Here is a 24,478-nt window from a genome sequence, read left to right on the forward strand (position 1 = left end):
AATTCTTATGCTAAGAATAGGCCGCCAAATTAAAACAATTTACGATAGCAAATTCAGAACCCCTCGAAATGGGAACCTCCCTATATAAGAAAATATAGGAAAATTTATATCCAAATGAATTAGTTCCATATGATATAGAACATAAATTTCATGTGAATTTTTTAAAAACCAGGATTGTAAATTTATATAAATTTGAACTATAAAATGTTGGAAACCATTTAACATATTTTATTTCAGTGCGCTGAAACAGCTTAGTAAATACTGGTCATTTTACAACTATTTAAAATTTAGGTACCTCAGAAAACCGTCAATCACAAAAACATTGACTTTATACAAGATTAGATTGAATTTGAAAATCCTCAAACATTTAAAAACTCATTTTCCATTATGATTGCTACTATACTTATCATAATAATTTTATAACAAAGTGAAAAATAAAACGCCAAATTACAAAAGTTTTTATTATCATTATTATTATTTTTTATTGAGTTTTCATATAATAGATGTACGAAGGAGCGTGGGTTCCTGTGTGTGAAACGAAGGCTAGACTTCATAGGTTACTTTCAGGCGGATGCTGTGCAGAATCTCGTTGAGCACCTGAAAAGATAACATAATGTTTACAACTTTGAACAAAACAGACAGGCTCTTTACATTCTAATGACGCATGTAATATCACAGGGCAGACGGCACATATAAATGAAACGGCATGTACCTTTCTGAAGTAGTCGGATGTTCAGGTTCAGCTAGCGCAAAACCAAAATTATGATCTGGAATTAGTTAATGCTGTTACTATTTGAGGCCTGTTGTTGAAAAGTAACATTGATAGCACAACCCGTTTCATTTGCAGAGTGGGTGAGGTTATTGCTACGACCGGTAATATATTCCTCTTGATAGTAAAAGTTATAACACGTGTTGTAGTACATGTTGTCACATTTCAGAAAAAGAGATCATTTAAAAATTCTTTTCGAAAATTATAACAAATATGTTGCACATATATAATAAGTTTTCGAACAGTGAACCGTGTAATGGATGGACAACACACGGCACAATAGAGACAACAGGCTGTGTAAAATGTATCTGTTAATTTTTGCGTAATGAGCACTCGAAATCCTTGGATCAGAAGCTCAGAACTGTGACAAGCATAATCTAATTAATTAATTTCGGCGGTAATACTTGCATTTAAACACACACGACATTTTAAATTAGGTCAAAATATTCCAAATTAATTGTCAAGGTCGGGGCACACAAAATGTTCAAACAGAGGGTAACAAGGTGCAGAGAATTTCAAGCAAAAGTCAGATGAATGCGCCGTTTGTCCTGAACATTTGGAGTCCCAGTGCACTGTAAGCAATAATTTCTACCTTCCTCGGTGACATACACGTAACAATGGAAATATAGTAAAAAGGTTCATGTCATAACTATTTGTCGTGAATGTTTTTTCATTCTTCTGCGCCTTTAATATTTAATGGCTGTGGTTGATGAAGAATAGAAATAGTGATACTCACAAACATACATTTGCTTCCACGCCTTATAAAAGCTCGGCTTTCTGACTGCACCACACATACTGTTACGTCCACTACACCCGACTCTGTCTAACTGCCAAGTGAGCAGTCGGGAAGACAGCTCGCACCACGATGAACAACTTGTTGTTATGCAAATGACTACAGGTATAGCTCATTTTAGGTGAGAGGTTGATACTGAAACAAAATTAAATTTTCAGCATCAAGCCCATGTTCGCCATTCATGGAATCAGAAGTTAGGTTTAAACCAGAACAAAGACGCGAGACAACAATAATGTATGAATCATATTATTTTGAATTTCTCATAGTCATATATATATATAACAACTTGTACCAGATTTTTGACGGGTCTTTCATGTGGTCAGGCCCCTGATAAAAGGTCAAGGTTAATGTGAATGAGAACGTGTAACAAGAACCGAATACAGTTTGGTTGGTTCTAGTATGACTACTGAAAAACACGCTTGGTCTCTCTATTTATTTTGTCGACTGACTTATTTACCAATCAGACTGTTAACGTGGGCGGATTCAGGATTGTTTCAAAGGGGGGGGGGGTGGGGGGTGGGGGGGGGGGGGGCGTAACGACAGACCTCGGATGCGAAGCCGACCATCGCCCCCTTGGTGTGGGGTTTGGGGCCTGCTCAAGGGCCCCGAAAATTTTATGGTTTTCGGGAGATCAAACAGTGCCCTTTGGTACTGTTAAGAACTATGATTTAGCTAGTCAAAATTCTAATTTCAAGAGGGGAATATTGGTGTGATATATTTTTTAGAAACCGAAAAGGGGGGGGGGGGGGGAGGACCCCCTGGCCCCCTCTAAATCAGCCACTGGTGATTTAAACATTTAGGAATGAATTATCAGATTTTGCAAATATCGAGACACCAAACAGCATAAGACATTGCTCGGACAAATTGCGAATTACGTTATTTTGTCCATGAACATTGCAACAATATTTACTAAAAAGCGGCAAAGCTGTAAAATTGACAACTATAATGGTTAAAAATGATAAAAGCAGCGACAGAGAAATATTTCTTCGGATCCACACTAAGACAATAAAAATTTAAAATAATAGTAATAATAATAGTTTGTCTGAGAAAAATTTGCGACAGTATTTTCTTTTTATTGTGTTTGCAAGTGTTTTTAAATTCTAGGGAAACATAAGTTTATGAAAGCTGAAAAATTAACAAAACAAATAAATAAATAGATAAATAAATAAATCATTCAATAAGATATAAAAGAAATTCAGTTTATCCTATGAATGATTTATACAAGTTTACATTATATAGTAGTTTTCTTTTTTATCAATTGCATTTGTGAGTAAGGAAATTAAAATGGCAACATGGCCTGCCCTCAATAGATATGGAAATGTGAGGACAGACAGTGTGTGTGTGTGTGTGTGTGGGGGGGGGGGGGGGGGGGGGGGAGGGGGGGTGCGTGGGGGGGTTAGCACCGTACATATAAGGTATCCAAGCAAACCGTGTGGTAGCGACCTCTTCATCATTAAACACACAACGTCTATGAAAATCGACGGATGAAGAGTTCCCATTGTGTTGGAGGAGATCTGCATAAGAGTCCCCATTGTAGTAGAGTTTCCTCATGTTAGAGGGAAACTACATGGGAATCTTCCTCTGTAGTCAAATCAATACAAAACGCCTAAAAGTTATAAATGACAAGTTCCACTACTTCCTCCTATCTTCGGTCAAAAAGTTCTAGAGGCGCAGAATGTATGACAAATATTTATGCCTGCATTAGTCATATTTTACAAGAGCCTGTCTATTTAGCCAAAAATTGTAAACATTTCCCTTTTCTGGGTAAGAGTCCAGTTCCAACTTAAAACTCATACTAAGCTTTATTAGAAAGCGAACATCAAATACATTTTCCAAAACAAACAAATGAAAATTTGGTTTGAGTAGATGAACAATTTGATCTTTAAGAAATTCAAGCTTTTAGAACTTAAGTTCTGGTGAGACACCAGCTGTAGATATTCATATAAGACAAAACACTTCCAAGAATGTTGCATTTTATTACAACTTTTTCCTTCTCTTCACATGATCTGGTGACCGTGCAATTGTTTACTTATTTGCAAAAGTAAACCTTTATTTGCACAATTAAGTCGAATCCTAAAACAGCATACCATTAAATCTTTTGATCTTAACAGCAATTATAGATTCTAGATGTTTTTCAAGTATTCTCATACAAACCCAATTAAAATTCTAGTCAATTTTCTAATTCTTTGTAGTTTTAACTATTGAAATGTCAAAGACATATTTGATAATTATTTTTCATCCACCTGACACTCAAAAACATCCCAACATATTTTTTGTCAAGAAAAAGTATGAAATGCAAGCTTACATTAAAGATATAAGATACACCATATTGTACTGAATGAACACATGAATTCATTAAATATCCTTGACATAGAAATATTAATATTAATTATGCAATGTCATTTTCTTTTAAAATGCTTTCAAAACCCATGCAGTTTTGGTCAATGTTGAAGTCTTATTCTGCTGCATGGCTTATGTGATTAACAATAAAAACCGTATTCGAAGATAGTCTTGTCAATAAGCTATAAAGTTGTACCCCACTTTTCATACTCCAGTCCATAGCTTCCCAGTCACCTTTTCAGTGGTCTATATTGGAAACCACAGAATGTCTCTGTGACACACAGGAGTTGAAAATAGATTCTGAATATCAGGGTACAACTTTAAGACCGTTACCCTGAACAAATACCTAAATACATTCCCTAGATAAGAATGCTTTTTCATATATCTAAATGGTAAAGAATGATAACCATAATCGCTGCTTTTCTTCCTTGCTACTGTACATAAAACAAATTAGGAACACGGAAATATGACTGTACTGATAATAACATGAAATAGATGCCCTGTTTATGACTACTTATCAACATGGACCATTTTAACCCTGCAACTGCAGTCGTGGAGTCTCCCTTTACTTTTCTACTTCGAATGTGAAAACCAGGCCTACCCAACTACCAGACTCGGCACATAAGGATCCTGAATTAACCAGTATATCGGACCACACTACCCATTTTCAAGGTGTGTGTCAGATCATATTTCGGAAGTATCATATCCCAGAACAAATTTTGTAGGATGAGTCTGGTAGTTGGGTAGGCCTGAAAACTGTGCGTCTGAGCAAAATGAATATGACAAAAATGATTGCATTTTGGTCCCCTTTTTTTCACAAACAGGATTGCAAACATGACGATAAGAAAATAAAAACACTTTACAGTAAATTCAGAATACTGAGACTGTACAAAGATACAGGCAGAAATCATCAACTATTGCAAATTCAAACCTCATGCTATGAAAAGTTACTGTATGTTTGAGCTTGTTTCACAGTACGGTTAAAGACCAAAGTCTTAACTTTTAGACAGCCTTTTTTATTTTCTTCCACTTCAACTCAAGACAGTGCGCTTCAAACATCTGTTGGTCTAAAAAACTAACCATCTATCTTTTTCATAAAGCTGACTTTATGCATCATTAATGTGGACTACCAATGATCATTTTAGGTCAAAGTAGAATAAAAATTTGGGACTAAAAGTGAAGACAAACCCATGATCACAACATCTTTTGTGAAACAAGACCCAAATAAACTCTATACAGTATATCAGAGTGACTTCAAAACAGTGGACTAACAGACCTACTTGAGTACTTTCTGCGTAATCCCAAACGGGAATCTATTCAGTGTCTAATCTGGAATTAAACGACAAGCTTTTTAGCCTCGCCATATTTGATCCACGGATCAGTTAGTCTACCGCTTTGAATCTATTCACAGTATGGTGAATAATAAACAGGACAAAAGCAAGTCGGACATAAAATACATAGGTACATTATGTAAATTGTATATTTCAGCAATTTTCAAAATATACTAAAATAAATAAGAAGCTAAAGGTATGATAACATTTCACTTATTACACATAATGAATAAAGTGATTGCGTGTTCTCGATAAAAAGTGACAGCACCATTAAATTTGCAACTTGCCATGAGCTTCCATTTAGTGACAACATTTTGATTGAATTGTGCAGACACTGAAATAAGTCAAATAAAACGAATAAGCAATTTTGAATTGCACAATGGAGAAAATTATTTCAAATTTGACTAAGAAATCCATTAAAGTCAGCTATGAAAACTGAGCAAGCTAGAACGTGTTGGTATCATTCAAAGCAATCTGCTCCTACAACCCACCCCTCCTTTCCCTTCAAAAATACCCATGGATTATATAACATCCAAATACTGCTTCGTGAAAGTCTTGTTTCCTTCCAAAATATTTAATGGCAAACACGAAGCATGGCAGACATTTTGATTTGTGATGAGAGGTAAATTGGCACTTTTTCTTTAATCATTCACCAGAGGGGAATTTCGGAGCAGGGGTGAGATGTCCAACAATTGTTCAGACTGCACTAGCTGCCTCAACAACTCAAAACTGAACTCAACACAATCAGACGTCAATCTGTATGTCACAACTATCACAATCACATCTTCCTGTCATTATTTCTCGAGCTGTCCAACCATCTTAATTCTAACAAAAGGCACTATCTTAGCAGAATAAATAATAATCAAAATAAATAAATAAATATGTTTGTCCAGTATTCTAATAACAGAAAGTATAATATCAGATATTTTGATATTGCAATTATAGAAAAAATATGGCCTGGGTGAATGAAAAGTTGTAAAAATATGACTGGCTTTCCCATTGGAAAATGATTTTCCAGTACAAGGGCAAAAAACATGACTTGTCTCCATTTGAAAAAAAAAAAAGTTAAGGATGTTTGAAGTAAAATCTCAACCAAATCACATAAGGGGAAAAACATTACTTAAGATATCAAACACTTATTTTTCCCATTATGAACAAAATACACAGCATAAAAAGAGACTAAAATCAAATCTTAACCTCTTCCTTAGTGGAAAATGGAAATATCAGTTCAATTTTTGAGGAATCTGGAATCGACCCTATTATGTCTTTTTTTTAACAAAGCCTTTCATTTTGCTGTAACATATTTCTTACATGACACAAAAAAACTTGCATTTTATAATTATAATAAATCATCTGGCTTTCTTAACAGTATAATTTCCCAAATTTACATTCATTTTTATATTCTTAACAGGTGTACAAAAATCTAATATAACATACCATCACAAAATATTTTGCTGCCAAAATAAATGAGACAGTTAATTTTGTCAAGTTCTTTTTAAATAAAATATATCTTAATGACTCCCTTCTCCTTTTAATACTAATACAAATTCAACTAAATATTTTGAAGAACTGTAATTTGGTCTGCTTGAATACTTAGGAAACAAAATTGTTTCAAAAAGTAGAAAAAATATGTTTTAAGAGTTATCAAGTTTGGCCACATTATTCCTCTGATAAAAAATAAATCTATGACAAACTAAGATTTTAAAAATTCAAGGATTTGTTTGAAATACAAAAGAGCAAATGCATGGATGGTCTTAAAAATGCAACTATCAACAGGATTTCATTTTTTTTTTTCATAAAAAAGTTTTGTCTCCACATCGATGATAAACTAACTATAAATGGCTTTAGAACCTCAAAACATTTGTTACTTAATAATTACCCAAATTTGCTGGTAATTCATTGAAATGTAGAAAATTAAAGGTTCTACACTTGTTTTACAAATCGTTAAACTTGTGTATGAGAGCTCATTTGACATGAAAGCAGACATCACAAGATGGCTGCCAACACAATCTCAAACACAACCGTTTTTCAAATTAATAATTTTCCTTTTTAAGTTTTACGTTGTTAGTGTGCACACATTTACACAAAAAAATTGGACCTTTTATTATGAATACACTTAATTCAATGAACCAGCATTCTGTTACAAATTAATTGCTGACTAATTAAGACCTGTCATTGCCACACCGGCCTTTTACTCTTGTTTTTACTGCCCCTCCTGTTTCTCTGCAGCAAAAAGTGTAAACTTGCCTCCAGCTGGTGAAGAGCTCTCCATCTTTACTGGAGCTTTCTTGGCTGGAGCAGTACTACTACTGCTTGGGGGGAGAAATACAGTTTTATGCCGACTGGCACTAAATGCTTTTTTAATGTCACTAAAAACATTCTCTGGTTTCTGGGAAGCATCGAGTTTCGTGTAAAGACCTTTCTTTTTGTAGTAATCCACCAATGGGATCGTCTGCCTGTGGTACGTATTAAGGCGGGTCTTCAGGGCCTCCACGTTGTCGTCTGCTCTTCTCATCAACGGCTCTCCCGTCACCTTGAAAGAAAACTCCCATTAAAATGACTGAAAGCTGATCATGAGTCAATACCACTTAATTTTCATTACAAGTTCTTTACTGAGTCCGGGCCAAATTGGTGATAACACACAGATTATGTGAGAGGAAACATAAAACTATTCATACTTTAAATATATATATATATATGTATGAATATATGTATGAGAAGATATCACAAACAACATGCAAATGACACATTAACTGTGCAGCAAACTGGGTCACTTCCATAATTCATGCCAAATATTCCGTTTACTGTTTTGATAACATAGAAAACAGTTTGAAGTTGATCACAGTAGTGGTTGTAGTCTTGTTACTTTCTTTCACTGAACTGCCATGGATTGTTCTTGGGTAAAAATGCACCAAAATTAGAGTTTTACTTTTCTTTTGTGAAACTAGCATTGTTGTTATGGTAATAAATGTTTTTTTATTTGTGAAATTGTACTCATTTCATACTCACATCATCGATCCCATGGACCTTGGGAGGGTTGAACTCCTCGTGGTATGACCTTCCGCTCTTCCTGTGTATCCACCGTCCAGTGATCCGTCGCACCAGGAGAGAATCATCGATACTGAATTCTATCACCGAATCTAACCGCGTCTTCCTTTGGGCCAGGAGCTCATCCAACTAATGAGGGGTGAAAAAAGAGAAAGAAATGAATGTAGCCATATATCAACTACTGAATGAGATAAAAACCATTCTGGATCAAAGATCTCTGTTCGGGCTTGGTGACTATAATATGCATCATTTAGATTCCGTTAAAGAATACAATACAATAAAATTTATTTTCATGTTGGAAAGAATGAAAGTACAATCAGTAGCTGAGTAGCTATTCACCGAAAGAATAAATTGAATAATGATACATTGTTTACTACTACTATTTCTAACTACTTCTATTGATTTGATTATAATAGGAAAATAAAGTCTAGCAGTTGGCATAGTATGATACATGATAACAGCTGGCAATTAAGAACTTTTAACTGCCTTGTTTAATTGAAAGCTAAGGAATTGGCAATAAACTGATTGTGTCAGAGTTTCTATTTCAAACAAACATCTTTTTTTTTGCATTTCAAAGAAAAAATTACCTTCTCTGCTTGTGGTATGGTCCTTGGAAACCCGTCCAATAGGAAACCATTTTTGCATTCTGTGCTGTCTAGGTGCTTGTTGATCAACTCAATTACGATACTGTCACTGACAAGGTTACCGCCATCTATGACCTGTTTGATTCTATTGCCAAGCTCTGTTCCTGATGCTACTACAGACCTCAGCATATCACCTAGAACACAAACAAACACCAAATTTTATCCAATTCAAAACTGGAAGCAGTGCTAGCTTTGGGACACCCTTCAAAACAAACTTGTGTTCCCCATAGATGAAAAAGAAAGAAGAGGGCATTTCTAAAGCTGTGTTTTAAACCACAAGTAATAAATGAATGTGTTAAATGGCCCAAAGAGAAAAAAAGACCACTTTGGTTGTTGAACTCCGAGCATTTGCAGTTAAAATTTTAAATTGTCATTAATTACATCAGTATACATCATTTGAAGTTTTGTTCTGGTGTTTTTCATATGATTTCAGTCTCTTTTATTAAACCTGTGCGTATTGTTTCAATTTCTGTATCCATCATGCCACTTAATGTCAACAAAGATCTACCATGTATTATTAATACAAACTAAACGTGAACGAGATATTAATGACATCAACAGGTGCTATACCAACAAGGTCAAGGTCACACAGAATGCAAACAGCTGTCCTGCACAGCTGTTCAAAGTGTGTGTTCCTTATTTATGCAGGACTTAATGCTATTTACCAATTATCAGTTATAGCAGAAATTGGGCACATTCTCAAATTTTTGGGGCTTGCACCATCTCCAGAGTACTCTACCAACATTTAACCCCCCTTTACACCAGACGGTATCCTTTCTGCGACCGTGAACCTGGCATCGCTGTGATTATAGTTTTACACCCCATTTCCATAGATTAGATCGACCTAACTCCCTGGGGGTTCACGCTAAATAGCTGTCAGCCGGGCGGACACGAAAGTTAATTCCCCCCCTAACAGCTTGTAGTAGGCGGGACGGACATTTAAGTCGGATTATCTGAAAGTAATCTAGTGAGACTCCCCGCGGGGATAGATCGATCTAAAATCTATGGGAATAGAGCCTTACACTCAAATGGGGCTGTACTACAGGACGATGTCCCGTGTAAATGGGGCTTTAGTAACTGCTGGTCTAAAACAACGTCTCACATCCTGCTTACTTCATAATAAACAGCTTTGGATATTTAAGCCAGAGTCTGAGCATTATGAACTTTAAAATCTTGCAAAAATCATTTTTAATGAGACTAAAGGCAATTGTTTTCCCTGTCTTCATGAATGTATTAACCCTTCATTAAAGAACCTTCCTTCATCACATGTCTGACTTGTCAATGTGAGGTCCACAATATCTCAAGGATAACACCATGATCTTTTTTCTCTATAAACCATCTTTTCTCAAGAGACAATATAAAACCATATGAATAATATTATTTTAAATCATAAATAACTTTTAATTATATAGCAAAACTCACCTGTTGACAGATGACACACCCCATAATGTTTCTTTAGTTTTGGAGCCTAAATGGAAATAAATAAAGTTAAAAAGAAATACATGTACTGCTGCAGTTAATGATAGGTATTAAATAAATATAATAGTGACAGATTCCAAATTCAAATGCAAACATTTTATGTAGTTTTGGAGCCTGAAAAAAAAAAAATAGTTTACATAGATACTTATCATATTACTCAAATTATCAACAGGAAACCCTGTATTAATTGAATACAATATTGGCAGATTCTAAATAATGTGCATTAACCTATTCTCTTTAGGCTGATAGGCTGATAATGGTCAGAGAATATACTTTGATGGTATCAAAATGATAAGACTGATCAGACATGCAAATTGGCCCCTCTATAGTTTTCTGTTAAGTAAGAACACTATCATCAAGATGATTTTTACACATTCTCTTTCTTTCATATCTCATATCTTTTTAGAATAGAAACTTTTGCAATGATTCCGACAAAGGAGGATTTTGTCTGTGTGTCAGGGAGGGGAGGAGGGGGGGGGGGAAGATGCTTGTTTACCAAAACATTATCATGCCATAATGCAGATCTGTTTTTATTATCACCCCTTAGATCTTGACCTCCGCACTGTTTAAGTTTATCATAAGGTCATCAATGTGTCTGCTATAGATACACACCAAGCAAAACATGTTCATTTATAAACAACAGTAAACCCTGGATAAATTCCAGGGTTTTTCCCCATTCATAAAAGTTTTTTTAGCAGTCCCTAGATTAAAGGGCAAGAATAAAGATTAAAGTGCTGATTGGGAGTAAAATTGGCAACTCTAATCAAAAACAAAAATAAAGTAAGAAAATATGAAAGAAGAAGGATTTTTACAGTTTTCTTCCTACCCCCCCCTCTCCCTCTCTGTCAAACAAACAGACTTTAAAATGGAGCTTAAGACTCATAAGTATTTTGGAGTACAGAAGTGAAGTATCAAGAAGAAACAAAATCAAAACCACGTTTTTATTCATAACCAGGGAATGTGAAATTTGACTAAAAGGGACTTAAACATGTCTACCACTTCATTCAGTACCACAGGTGTGCAAGAGCAGCCATGCAGTAAGAACATCTTAAACTGTACCATTCTCAGTTTTCCTTTAATCACTTGATTCTCCTGCCTTCAGCTATGCAGGGGTAGCCAAGCACCCAAAATTAAGTCCACTACCTGATATAAACACCCTCTCTGCAGCTGGCAGCATTCTTCATGCATGGGGAATTTAAATTTATTTTAGAGGCAATTTCACATCTACAGTTCTTGGTCAGATTCTTTTTTTTTTGGTTCCCTTTTTACCAGTAGTGCTAAACTTGAAGTGAGGTTTGATCAAGTTCATCATGGTTTTAGGGGCAGAGGCAGACAAACAGGTGTGAAATTGACCATAGGCATCTATCACCTCTTAAATGTTTAACTTAATGCTTTTTCCCCCCAGTTTAACACTAGAAAACTAGCCAATGTCAACACATTGAGTGTTTTTAACAGACCCATTTAAAATCATTTCCTACACCCTACATGGCAAGCAGCTAATTTTTTTTCTAATACGACCATTATACTGGGGGAATATTTTTTTTGCAGATAATAAAGTAATATAAAACGTGTGCTAAAGATCAGCTATAACTCATCCTGAGTGACTGGGATTACCCTAGATATTATGACTTTAGTCCGTGACAAACATTAGCACTGGCCTCATGCCAAAATGCCAGTTAATGGAAACAGAACCAGTTAACTTTTTTGCATGAGCTTGCTCCCTGCTTTGATTTATACAAACTCATCTATTTCTAACGAGGCAAAAGAAATTAAAGCACAGTACAGATCAACTGGCTACCTAACATTGGAAACAATTTTCTCTGAAAGAAAAGGGTTAACAGCCATTTCCAACACTGCCAAATATTTTCTCTATCTCCAAAACTGAACAATTATAAACCTGTTGCAACTGGAAGACACCTGCTGCAATATACATAACTTCTAATAAGTCACTGATCAAACTGGAATGACAGACTTTTGGACCTTAACACTCAACACTCAAAGGGCACTTATGCGATAAAAATCAGATAACAGCAAATGGCCTGCACTGTGACATTAAGCTGCTTCACATATTTCAGTGATATGACATTTAAATATTTACAAATGTCCGAGTGTTTCTATTTTTTCACTGATGGGGCATTTTGGAATTCTATTTATCAAAATGGTTTTATCATCGTGAAAATAATGAAATAACTGATTGCCTCGCGCAGTAAACAAAATGACCAAGTGACAGAAGCCATGGGTGTGAAAAATGTTATATAAGTCTGCATTTTATAACTATAAAAAACTAAAATAACTGCAAAATGTAATGTTCTTATTTTTCATCTTAGTGGAATTTCTGTTTTTCAAGCTACATCAAACATTAACAATCCTTTACTGTTCTCGCTCCACTTATGTTAAATTACTCTAAATCGGCTAGGCAAAAGGGAAAACTATATTGTTTGCATCAAAGGTTTTGAAAGTGAAAAAGCATCCATTCGCTCAACACTTAACACAGATAAAATTGAAGGCCACATTCTGCTAAAACAAAGTGTAACAATGAATTAAAAATTGTAGGGCAGATTCTTGGATAATCAGGAAAGATCTAATCAAAACCGCAAGTTACATCAGAACACCAAGCGTAACCGTCCCCTGGCAAAATCAGTTACGGCGACAGATGTCTAAATGCCGCCTGAGTGGATAACTTTAATTTACAGGAAAAAATATAAATTTAATATCTGCCAATAAACACACATTTCTTTAAAAAGATTATGGGGATTATCCACCGTCACTAATTTGCGAGTTGAAGCCAGTCGCTTACGGCTACGGCGATTGTATTTACCGTTGCACCGTACCTGTGTTCCTTTGCCCGCACCTGGTGGACCCAAAAGGACGGCCTTGATCCCTTTCCCTTCGTCCTGTGGCGTTGTTTCGCTTTGTTCTACCGGTGGCATGATGGTGTAGCTCCCAAGTGCAGAGAAAAACGAGAAATATTGCAGGAGAAAATTGAATGAATGACCTGACTACGCGAAACGTGGAGTATAAGGAATGAGACTGAGGCCAAGGTTAACGGACATGCGTACATGTAACTTCCGGGTCAAGACTGTGTAGATTTCTTGACTAATTTTCTAACCCTTTAAACATTCCAGCAACTTATACACCAATTCAAATAGATGTATTTTACTAATTCATACAGTTCATATAGAATACTAAATTAAAGTTAACCTTGTATCAGAAAACTCAATTTTGTCTAAAAATTGGGTCAAAGGTCACATGATAAGAAAATGTGCAAAATGGCGGAAGGGGAGTAGACTTTGTAAACTTTCTAAGTGATCAAGTTGTTATTTTGTGTTGATCTTAACTCTCAGTCAAAATGCATTTCTCTATCCCCGAGACACAAGATTGCAAAGATGAATCGGGATCGACGTACACGGTAAGTATTAAACTAGCGTTTTAATTGTGTCAGCGGAATTAAAGTTCTTGAACCTCAGCTTTCCTGGTAAATAAGGACACGGATGTCAGTGATGGTTTTATTGCGTTTGATTATTATAACTTTTTTTGTGTGGAAAAAAAAAACGGCAGAATTTGAAAACATTTTAGATATTGAGCAGTTCATTACTGCCATTCGTGACTGAATCCGTTTTAAACGTTTTCACTTTCATTTGTCAAAAATCACAGTGATTTTTCTCAGAATAAATACTGGGGTATTTGCGGTTTTGAAGTTCCTATTACAGTGAATTGATATATAGATGCCATAAGCAAATAAATGCCAACCAAAATATGAATTATTTGAGTTATGACACATGGACTCGCTTGTGCACACACACACACACACACTGGCACACACCATTATTCTTATATTCATTATTATATGATATATACATATACTAGTATATTATATTATGATACATACATCATGTCCCTTATTTTAGGTATTTAAGATTCATGTAAATGGAGTACATCATTGTACAGTGAGATACAGTCAGCTCCATAATTTTCACGAACAGGTGAGACTGTTGCTTGTGCAGCTGCTTTGGTATTAAAATATAATTGTTTCGTTAATAAGTGCTATTGAGTATTAACTTTAGGGAGAAAGACAAAAATATATTAAATAATATAATGAGATGTGCACAAAAGAAAAATAAAGTATAAAATGATGCTGCTCAATATTTTATTTATAAAATGTCTGAATATGATATGTAAAAGTAGGGGTCTAGTTTTGACTAAATATTTTAGTTTGGAAAAATTCTTCAACACTTTAGTTTAAACTGTGTGTATGCCCCTTTATCAAGACCAAATAAGTATTAATTTCATTAGCATGCAAGTATTTGATGAAGAATATTATCTTATTGATGTTATATTTAACAATTTCAGATGAAAAAAGAGTTTGGTGCCAATTCACTCCCACAGTTCCCACCAAAGAAATTTAAACTTCTACAATTAGGGCCTGCGGAACTTGAAGAACGTAGGGCGCAGTTAGAGAAATACATACAAATAAGTAAGTACCTAGAAGTTCATGTTTACTTTTTGAATGCAGGGTATGTTTAGAGAAATAAATACAAATAAGTAAGTGCCTTGAAGTTCATATTTACTTGTGGAATGCAGGGCACAGCTAGAGAAATAAATACAAATAAGTAAGTACCCTGAAGTACATGTTTAGAAACATGTTTGCGTGTGTATGCAAAGAAGGCTTGTAATTCAAAATTGTAAATCTAACTTTTACGTGTATTATATGTTTTATATGTAGAAACTGAGGTATTACTGTGTTGTTGCTAACCCAGACTTATCCTTCATTTCTTACATTTTTGAATGGACAAAAAAAAACACATATTTTTATAAACATATTTATTTTTTGTTTATTTATTTATTATTTATTTGTTTACCATATGTGACAAATAGAGAGTATGTGTTTTTCAGTCAGCCAAAATCCACAGATTGCAAACAGTGATGTTTTTAATGGATTCTTCCTCAGTGCCCAACAGGTAAGGGTGTGTGTTTTAAGGGATAATCATCCAAGTGAATTGTGTTTGGTGTGATTGTGCAAACTCTTCCAGATATTGTGTTAGGTGTGATTGTGCAAACTCTTCCAGATATTGTGTTTGGTGTGATTGTGCAAACTCTGCCAGATATTGTGTTTGGTGTGATTGTGTAAACTCTTCCAGATATTGTGTTAGGTTTGATTGTGCAAACTCTTCCAGATATTGTGTTTGGTGTGATTGTGCAAACTCTGCCAGATATTGTGTTTGGTGTGATTGTGCAAACTCTTCCAGATATTGTGTTTGGTGTGATTGTGCAAACTCTTCCAGATATTGTGTTTGGTGTGATTGTGCAAGCTCTGCCTGATATTGTGTTTGGTGTGATTGTCTAAAGTCTGCCAAATATTGTGTAAGATTTCATATTGCAAACTCTGATATTCTGTTATGTGATTGTGTTGGAAAATTTGAAAAACAAAAACTTAAGTACCACTTGCCTTTAAATCAATTTAATTTTAAAATTGAAATGTCCAGGTTATCTAAAAAGGAAAAATTTGCACCAAATATGAAGGAGATTGCTCTCCATACACAGTGATGTCATGAACCTTGTCTGTTTAAATTAGGAAACGCAGCATGAGGAACCAGAGCGTGTTACTCTGGACGTGTTTCTAATGAACGGTCATAAAATAACAGTGAATATTTTGTCTACAGACCAGACAGAAGATGTTTTAGAGGTAGGGAACATTGTGGAGCACTTAGTTCACATCAGGCTTAGACTTGTTCTATGTCAGTGTTCACATTTCAAAATTGTGATTTTTTTTCTGATAACTTCGGGCGATTGCCGCCATTACCCATTGCCTTGATTATATTGACATATGATGTTAACGATATTATTTTATGTTGGGTGCTTGAGAAGTTATAGAACCCTTGTTACTTGAAATCACCTTGTTTACTATTTTTGTTTTAAGTATTTTTGTTTTATAAGTATTTTCATTTTATGGTCACAGAAAATTATAAAGAAGATGACATGTAAGAATGAAAAAAAAATGAATAAATAAATTTAAATGCATCAAAATATAGAATTGCCTTACGGTAAGAGGAAACCTTCTCTGTAAAATGTTGAACTTAACTATAGTCTTTAATTTCAGACTGTGGCTTCCAACATCGAACTAAAAGACGATTTTGTGTTTTATTTTGGTCTTTATCTAGTCAAGAAGGAAGGTGGAGAAAAAGAATTGTCAAGTAGGTGAAAGTTAAAATAACTGAAAATGAGCCAGTGTTCACTCTAAAGTCTTAAAGCAACTTTTAGCCAAATGCTGACCATATTCTAATTAAGTCAAGAAAAATGTAAAATATCTCATTATCTTACGTCTGATTGCTTCATAATTTGATTTGCTAAAAATATTTATTTTTAAGACTTTAAAAAAGACAGAAAAAAAAAACATCTAAGGATGTTACATAACATATGTACTGTACTTTATCTATTCAGATTGGAGATTTTTTAACTTGATTTACTGATATAATTATGATATTTTCAATTTTTTATCATTTCCCTATATGAATAAACATAGTTAATATTGTATCTATCAACATAGATAACATTGCTTTAACCATCTTTTCAGTTATAAGAAAGCTCCAAGACTTTGAGTCCCCCTTCATTTCCCTAAAGGCTGCAAATAAAGATGGCGTCCATAAAATTGTGCTTCGTAAAAGGTAAGAATTTGTAATAATAAGTGAATGTTGTTAGTCATCCAGTAAAACAAGAATGATAGATATGAATAACTCTGCTACTGGAACTTGCATTATATCAGAGTTATTTATATTTATCAATTTGTAATGAACTTGATCTTGTCATGGACCTTTGTTGGAGATAAGATAATAATACAAGTACTCACTTAAAGTAATTATATGCAAATTAGTAAAATCAGCATTTGATATTCTTGTGCCTATGGCCCCATTCTGAATAGCGGACAGTTGACTCATACTGTTTGAATAATTGTATAATTATTAAATTCAATGTAATGTTTAAAATCAGAGTTGCAGAAATGGCTTCACTATTAGTATGATAAGATTTTAAAGATGAAAATGATAAAACATGTTTCTTGAAGGGAAAGAAAAGATTAGTAATTTGTCTTTGTTTTGCCACCTTTCTGTTTTTCTTTCCATCCATCCATTCCTTTATCCATTTATTTATTTATTTATTTATTTATTTATAAATTCATTTATTTTTTTTAGTTACTGGGATTCATCATTTGATGACGACTTATTAGAAGACAGAATAGCCATGAACTTGCTCTATGTCCAGGCACAGAGTGACCTAGAGAGAGGCTGGATCCACGCAACTAAAGAACAGATGAAACAGTTGACAAATCTTCACCAGAAGGGGTCTAAAAAAGAAGTAAGTTTTAAAAGTTACAAAGGAGATAAATAATTTTGTGTTTAAATTTTGTCAGGAAATGGATTATTAGAGGTTAAAGATAAAAAAAAATGATGCTTGATCTTCAATTCATTTATTAATTTTAACCATAAATACTATTTCTCCTTCTGAATCACTGAAAATTAGCTATGAAACGCATGGAAAATGCATAAAATAGCCCTGTTTTACTCAAGTAAAAAAAAATTCAAGTAAGGCTCTGTATATGAATTTTGTGTGGAAAAGGATAAAATAAATGTCTTACCCATGAACTTTCATGCTCTGTATTTTAAGTCTGTATTGAAACACATAATAAATAAAACACATTTTACTCCAGATCTTTTTATTTCTTTACAGTATCTCAGACTTGCAAGGACACTCAAATACTATGGCTTCCTCCACTTTAAAAAATGCCAGACAGACTATCCCCAAGATGGCTGTGCTGTTGTAGTTGCCGCTGGCAACAGGGAACTGAATTTTAGGATTCAGGTTTCAGAGGTTGGTATCACTGTCAACAATCTTGATTTGTTGTAGGTTAATGTGATAAGTTTATTATCAATTATTGATTTTGGCTGAGGTTTGCAAATCAACATACTGCAAAAAATGTAATTAATGATTTATTTATGTAATGTAATTATACCTGAAGGTCAGAGTAACATCAAAAGTTGCAACATCTTCACATCTGACATTGTTGTTATCTCACTGATAAGATGTGTCCTTTAGTCTGATTGGAAAAAAAATCAGCCATTATGAGACAGTGTCATCTGTCAATATTGGATTTTATCAGATCTTGCATTCCAGAATATAATACTGTATTCTATGCTAATTTTTAGGATCAGCTAAAGGAAGGAAGTTTCAAGATCACCCGTATGCGATGTTGGAGAATTACAACAACAGTAAGTATTGCCATATACCACACTACCATGATGTAAATGCATCATTGCACCCATGGTTTTTGATGGTCAATATTCATCAGCAGAATTATAATTACAAATAACCTGACAAAATAGACCTACTCAAAACAGATTCTGCAAATAAATTTTAACCTACAAAGATGGTGTGAGTATATATGAATCGACTAGCCCAAAGCAGAAATAATGGACAGTAACTAATTTCATTGGTATTCAGTGTTAACATCCAATACTGACAATACAACACCTCAGTGCACATGATTTTGAACAAAACCTAACTTTGAACTTCCTCAAGCAAGCTATAAAGAGGGATAAAATTTTTGGTTATCATGTTTTAGCTTCCTGATGAAGAAAATGAAAACCCAACAGACCCAAAACCCACACTGGAGATAGCTTTTGAATATCTGATGGCCAAAGATACCCTGAAGTGGATCACCCTGTTCACAGATGAGGTGAGACTAAGAATGCATTCATAACGGCAGACTAGCAGATTTTTTATGAACTTTGGACTGACTGTCATTTGATATATTTGTTAATCTTGTTCAATTATAATTTTACAGGCAATTCTAATAAGCATGTGTCTTCAAGGAATGGTGGATGAGCTAATTATGAAGAAACAGGGCAAAAAGATGAAGAGGGTAAGAAGCTGATCTTTTAATCAAAAAGTTATTAATATTTTAAGAGAGAAAGAGGTGGAACTGTGACTGTAGGAATTATGGGTATTGGAAGAAATTTAAGCACTAAGTTATTGAAGGGATTGATAAATTATCTTTTTCTCGTCAAACTTGGGTCAATTGTGAATCTGAAAAATATTGAAAAATAATTTTATGACAGAAGATGAAAAAATGTTCACAGATGGAGAAACACAATTACTGATACAGTAATATCTTGCTTAATTTCCCCCCCCCCCCCAAAAAAAAAAATTGTTGATCTTGCTTAACAATGTTTCAATTGTTTTCATTTAATATTGTATTGATAGTGATACATGAAAAACTAGAGTTCATCTTTATAAGTACCAGTATGTTGATGTCATGTTCATAACACAGGACATAAGGCATATTTCAGCATATTTATCAAGCATATTTTATCACTTCATGTGAAATTATTTCACTTTATATTATTACTATTATTTATGCAAATGTTTATAGCCACAAGATCGAGTAAAGAGGGCACCACGTGCATACCTGAAAAGGGACGGTACAAGCAACGTCACATACAACGAGGCTGATGTAAGTATTACTGTCTTGTACTGTGATCCTAATATTTAACAACTCTTAACTCTAAGATTTGAAACTTGTTTGGATTTCTTGATGACAAATAATTATTCGATATTCAAAATTTGTATGCATCTGCTTAGAAGTTAGCTAGTTGGTTTAAAAGATGTTATGTATTTGACTTTGGTATGAGATTGATGAATTTTTTGACTAGTACAAAGAAGCATAATTTTCAGAAGAATGTGAGACTATGAATTGAAGTTGAAATTTTCACAGATTATTTGGCTACTACTCAGTTTGACCTGACATTGAAATACATTGCATTTGTATATACTAATGTGACGATGATTGTCCATCTTTTTGTTACAGAATGAGGAACACACCACAAGTACCGCACAGAAAGCAAAGGAATCTGTGAAGAAAATTTCAGTAAGTTAATATAACATTACTTAGCTGGAGGGTAAGGAAATAGTTGGTCAATAATAAAGTCATCTGGCATTCAATTGTAAGTTGGTGGAATTTCCAAATTTGAATGAAAAATATATTTGAAAGGATTCATTGAAGACTCTGATATTGTTTTATATTTTATTTACATAAATATAATGGGTAAGACAAAAGCGGAATTCTTTGGTATGAACTTACTAGTATTTTCAGTGAAATGGAATTTTGAAATATTTTTTTTAAATTGACACATAAAAAGATTCTTGCAAATTGTTTCTAAAATTATTTGGTCTTTAATTTTCAGGATAAACTCCAGTCATTACGGACATCAGCTTTGGCACCTGATCTGCCAGAAAACGATGCTTTTGTGGGTGGAATAGGTGATGATGACCTCTGATGAAATAATGATCTTAAAACCTATGATGTCACAACATTTAGAACAGCAAAACCGGTGATGTCATAAGATTCTGTCTAGCAAAACCAGTGATGTTATAAGATTATGAGTTAAATTGAGAAGGTGGTCTCATCTTCACAGAAAAGGCTGATTTTGAAAGGAGGAATGAAGAAAGAGAACATGGTTGTGATTGGATAGAAATCCTAGGAGGGATGAGACAAGTTGACAAGTTGACTGAAATCCAGTAATTTAAGGGACCATAATATAATCAGAAGTCAGATGCATAATATCTGATCAAAAGCAATAATTACACCATTATGTTATATTATAACCATCGATATATTAAGATGCATGGCTTAGTGATCAAATTTTAGATAGTTATATATCCCAGCCATTCCAAGTGCAATAATAAAATGGCAAGACTCTGTTTCACAAAGGAACTTCAGTCCAAAAATTAATCTAAACTTAAGACCGAAATTTGTCAACTATTACCCAGGATAAATCTGCAATAGTTCATTTAAATAAAGATGTGGTTTATGTTTCATGCCACTATTCACTTAATTTAAGTGGACTACTGAGGATTTATCACAAACTGAAGTGGACCAAATTTTTGGCCTAAACTTTAGTGGTCTAATAGACCAATTATTGGGCTGAATTTGCCTTGTGAAACAGCTGGCAGGAAGTTTTGGTTGTGACACCCTGAGTTTGAGCATTTGTTGGAAATGCCCCTTTGCTGTCAACATGCCTGTGGCATTTCTATTCAGTTCCCATATCTGCAGGGTGTATGGAATTTGATGACTACAAAACCTTCTGTAAAAGTTGGGAGGGGGAAAATGAATATAAACCTTTTGCCAAAGTGTGTGGAACCCAATGTTTTCTGTTTGTGCAGTTTTAAATCAAATTATATCTGTTTTGATGCTTGCCTGTCAGCTAGCAAAAATTCACTCACATATTTATTCATGTATACTTCATGGTAAGTTCACTCACCTTTGAAATTTTCAGACTTTAACCCACTTCAGTGTTCTAATGTTTATAATCTTACTTCAAGAAACCAGTTGAAATAATCATTCATACATGGTCTAAAATTTCACTTGCCAGCAAGGACCCAAATATACACTCACACATGAAAACTTAGGAGATTATATCAGGTGCCTTATTGTTAACTTCGCATATCATCGTTATTATAATCAAAGCATTTTTTGAAACTCCCAAAGATTTCTGTTATATATTTATACATTTATCCTCAGTGTGTAGTTTTGTAGTGTTTCTGGAAGCATAGCACCCTGAGTCAATGGAAACTTGCCACGATAATCCCTGCGAAAATTTGTCTCATTTAACGCTCACCGTTCTCTATCTGACCTAGAACATAATGTTTTTCTCTTTTAATGAAAAATGTTCTTAATCTGTTCCAGGACATTCTGAAGGACTTCCTAAAACAGTTCTTGAACTGTTAGATTCATTACAGAACAACATTAGAACTATAAAAAAAAAAAAAATACACCAAATTTTCTAGAATAGATTGAGAACCGTAAGTGAGCATTGAGTGAGAGAAATTTTTGCAGGGGTGGAAATGGCAGAAACATGCTCAGAATTGGGGTGAGTTTCCAGTGACGTTGGAAACTAAGGGTGGTTGGAAAATGGGAAAAAAATGAAGAGTGTAAATTTCAAGTCTAACGTGCACTGGTGCCATAATATATGATATTTCTGTTTGGTCATATTTAAGGAATGATCATATTCTATGTGTGAGAAAATTTCTATTCAAGGTGGGCTTAGGGTTAAACTTAGGACGTGTAGAACATCTCATTTTTATAGCTCAACAGTTGAGAAAATATTTCAGAAATAATTTGTTTCTGTTGAACTGATGCAGTTAATGTTACTACTATAAGAATAAGTATCTGAATGTTTATGCAATTTTTAATAATCCCTCCAAATGTTACGCACTGATATTGTTATTATCATAATGTTTGTTGAAGGTTTCTCACACAACTTTTATAAATAAAAATAAACAAAGTTTTGTGATTCATAACCAGTATGTAACTTACACTTGCCAACAAATTTTTAAAAAATCATCAAGAATTTATTTTATTTTTGAATGAATTAATGAATGGATGGAAAATATTAAGTTGGCTGTGGGCACATCATACTTATATGATTAAAAAAGACTTTCACCCAAATGTTTGTTAAATGTCATGACCTTTCAAGGTCAAGTGTAAGTTGTCACCTTTGAAGGTCATCCTCGAACATTTCATGACTTTATATTACTAAATGACATAGGCCCATTTGGCAAGGTCATTTTTGGAAAAAATAATCACATCTCCGCATTGTAACTGTTTGTTTAGACAAGGACTTCTTTAGACCGACTTGTTTACCTCTGTATTTCTTTGATTGTAGTTCACAACTTCACATGGCGTGGCTAAGGCTGATGTGTGGTCCAAAGTGCTCCCTGTCTAAACTGTTCTGCGCTGACCTCAGGTTTTCTGATAATATGAGATATTTCCAGTTCAAAGCAGGTTAGCAATCAAGTGTGATATACAGTCCAAAGTAGCCCTTGTCTATACATGAGAACCATCAATATTCAAGAATAGAAAGTTATGAAAATTTCTTTGTTCAGATTTAAAATTGAACATGATATATACATATATAGAATTGGCATAAGGATTAATTTTTTTTAAATATCAATAGTAAATTATAAATTCAAGGTGCTGATTATTACTATAATATAGGCATAATACTAGTGTATAGGGCATGTATATTTTAAAAAATTGTCTCAGTCATCCACACTAATAGAAAACAGTTTATTCCTTGCAGCACTATCAGTATAAATCATATGTATCATAATGTCAAATATGTAATTCCTTATTCCACACTAATTCGTATAGTCGGGGTCTGGTTAGCATCTTCACATATTGATTTTTAGAGAGAAAAAAAAAATATTTGCCTCATTACTATTAGGGAAACTCTGCATCACAGGGTCTATTTTAGAAAAAAATGTTTGAAACAATGGAGAAATAATGTGCAAGGGCATTAGGAACAAGTTATGAAAATCACAAACAATATTTTATACTAAAAAGTCTTTGCCTTTACTTAAAAGGATTGATCGAATTCAAGATGATATTGGAATTTTGACTCCCTGAGTTTCAAACAGTTATCTTTGCAGCATGCCTCTGCCATATATATATATATATATATATATATATATATATATATATATATATAAGGCTACATTCACAACAGCAGACCTACTAGTCCGTGGAACAAATATGGCTGACCCACTTGAATGCTTGTTGCTTAATCCCCGGGGAGAAACTATTCTGTGTCAATTAAGGGATTCAACGACAAGCTTTTAAGTAGGTAGCCATATTTGATCCATGGACTAGTTAGTCTGCGGATCAACTGGTTCTGAATGCACCCTCAGTGTTTTTTTTTTTTTTTTTTTTAGTGTAGCTCTGAAACCTGGGTTAGAGCTCAATTATAGAACCCATGTCCATATTTAAATATGTATCTTGCACGCAGAGGCTGTTTTTTTATTCACCTCATAAGCACGCTTCATTTTCTGCAAAATCATTCAAATAAACATTTTTATACTCATTGCAAATGTTTTTTTTTTCTAGTAATTATGTATGTTGGAAAATAGTATGCTATATGTATATGCATTTGAGTAGGTTTTATGTCTAAACAAGTTAAACTTTTTCATTTAAAATGTAAAATCGACAGATGAAATGACACCTTTGATTTACATTAAATTTTTACAA

General features: G+C 33.9%; 2 protein-coding genes and 1 long non-coding RNA gene across 5 annotated transcripts; 1 reads left to right on the plus strand and 2 right to left on the minus strand.

Moving 5' to 3' along the window:
• Positions 1-442: 442 nt before the first annotated feature.
• Positions 443-2,056, minus strand: LOC147760316 (uncharacterized). 2 transcript variants are annotated; one of them, XR_015335635.1, is made up of 3 exons: positions 1,855-2,056; positions 1,506-1,697; positions 443-597 (listed from the first exon to the last, which is right to left on the minus strand). It is a non-coding gene; the product is annotated as an uncharacterized LOC147760316 (long non-coding RNA). The 2 variants fall into 2 exon arrangements; XR_015335634.1 differs by lacking the exon at positions 1,855-2,056 and having other exon boundaries at positions 1,506-1,848.
• A 1,462-nt stretch (positions 2,057-3,518) lies between these two features.
• Positions 3,519-13,454, minus strand: LOC106160583 (adenylate kinase 2, mitochondrial-like). 2 transcript variants are annotated; one of them, XM_013537223.2, is made up of 5 exons: positions 13,236-13,446; positions 10,348-10,393; positions 8,869-9,059; positions 8,243-8,410; positions 3,519-7,766 (listed from the first exon to the last, which is right to left on the minus strand). In XM_013537223.2, the coding sequence occupies exons 1-5, from the start codon at positions 13,332-13,334 to the stop codon at positions 7,437-7,439; spliced, it is 834 nt and encodes a 277-aa protein (XP_013392677.1). In that variant the 5' UTR covers positions 13,335-13,446; the 3' UTR covers positions 3,519-7,436. The 2 variants fall into 2 exon arrangements, with proteins under 2 accessions (XP_013392677.1, XP_086875584.1); XM_087019458.1 differs by lacking the exon at positions 3,519-7,766 and having other exon boundaries at positions 8,244-8,319; positions 8,873-9,059; positions 13,236-13,454.
• Positions 13,455-13,551: 97 nt separating this feature from the next.
• On the plus strand, positions 13,552-24,314 carry LOC106175634 (sorting nexin-17-like). The gene is made up of 15 exons (XM_013557742.2): positions 13,552-13,813; positions 14,313-14,387; positions 14,755-14,878; positions 15,298-15,362; positions 15,977-16,087; positions 16,502-16,595; positions 16,976-17,066; positions 17,589-17,751; positions 18,124-18,264; positions 18,600-18,662; positions 19,016-19,129; positions 19,238-19,315; positions 19,826-19,906; positions 20,261-20,320; positions 20,637-24,314. Exons 1-15 carry the CDS (start codon positions 13,754-13,756, stop codon positions 20,727-20,729), a joined length of 1,413 nt encoding a protein of 470 aa, XP_013413196.2. The 5' UTR covers positions 13,552-13,753; the 3' UTR covers positions 20,730-24,314.
• Positions 24,315-24,478: the final 164 nt, after the last annotated feature.

Source organism: Lingula anatina, chromosome 8, assembly GCF_051362555.1.
Source record: "Lingula anatina isolate TDL-2025a chromosome 8, LinAna3.0, whole genome shotgun sequence".
Classification (NCBI taxonomy): Eukaryota; Metazoa; Brachiopoda; class Lingulata; order Lingulida; family Lingulidae; genus Lingula; species Lingula anatina.

Coding starts and splice junctions, on each gene's coding strand:
- LOC106160583 (XM_013537223.2), bottom strand. CDS start 13,334: ATGCCACCGGTAGAACAAAGCGAAACAACGCCACAGGACGAAGGGAAA. Junction 9,060..10,347: donor GGTGTGTCATCTGTCAACAG/GTGAGTTTTGCT, acceptor TTTGTGTTCTAG/GTGATATGCTGAGGTCTGTA. Junction 7,767..8,242: donor AGGTCCATGGGATCGATGAT/GTGAGTATGAAA, acceptor TTTTCTTTCAAG/GTGACGGGAGAGCCGTTGAT.
- LOC106175634 (XM_013557742.2), top strand. CDS start 13,754: ATGCATTTCTCTATCCCCGAGACACAAGATTGCAAAGATGAATCGGGA. Junction 18,663..19,015: donor GTTGGAGAATTACAACAACA/GTAAGTATTGCC, acceptor ATCATGTTTTAG/CTTCCTGATGAAGAAAATGA. Junction 20,321..20,636: donor AATCTGTGAAGAAAATTTCA/GTAAGTTAATAT, acceptor TTTAATTTTCAG/GATAAACTCCAGTCATTACG.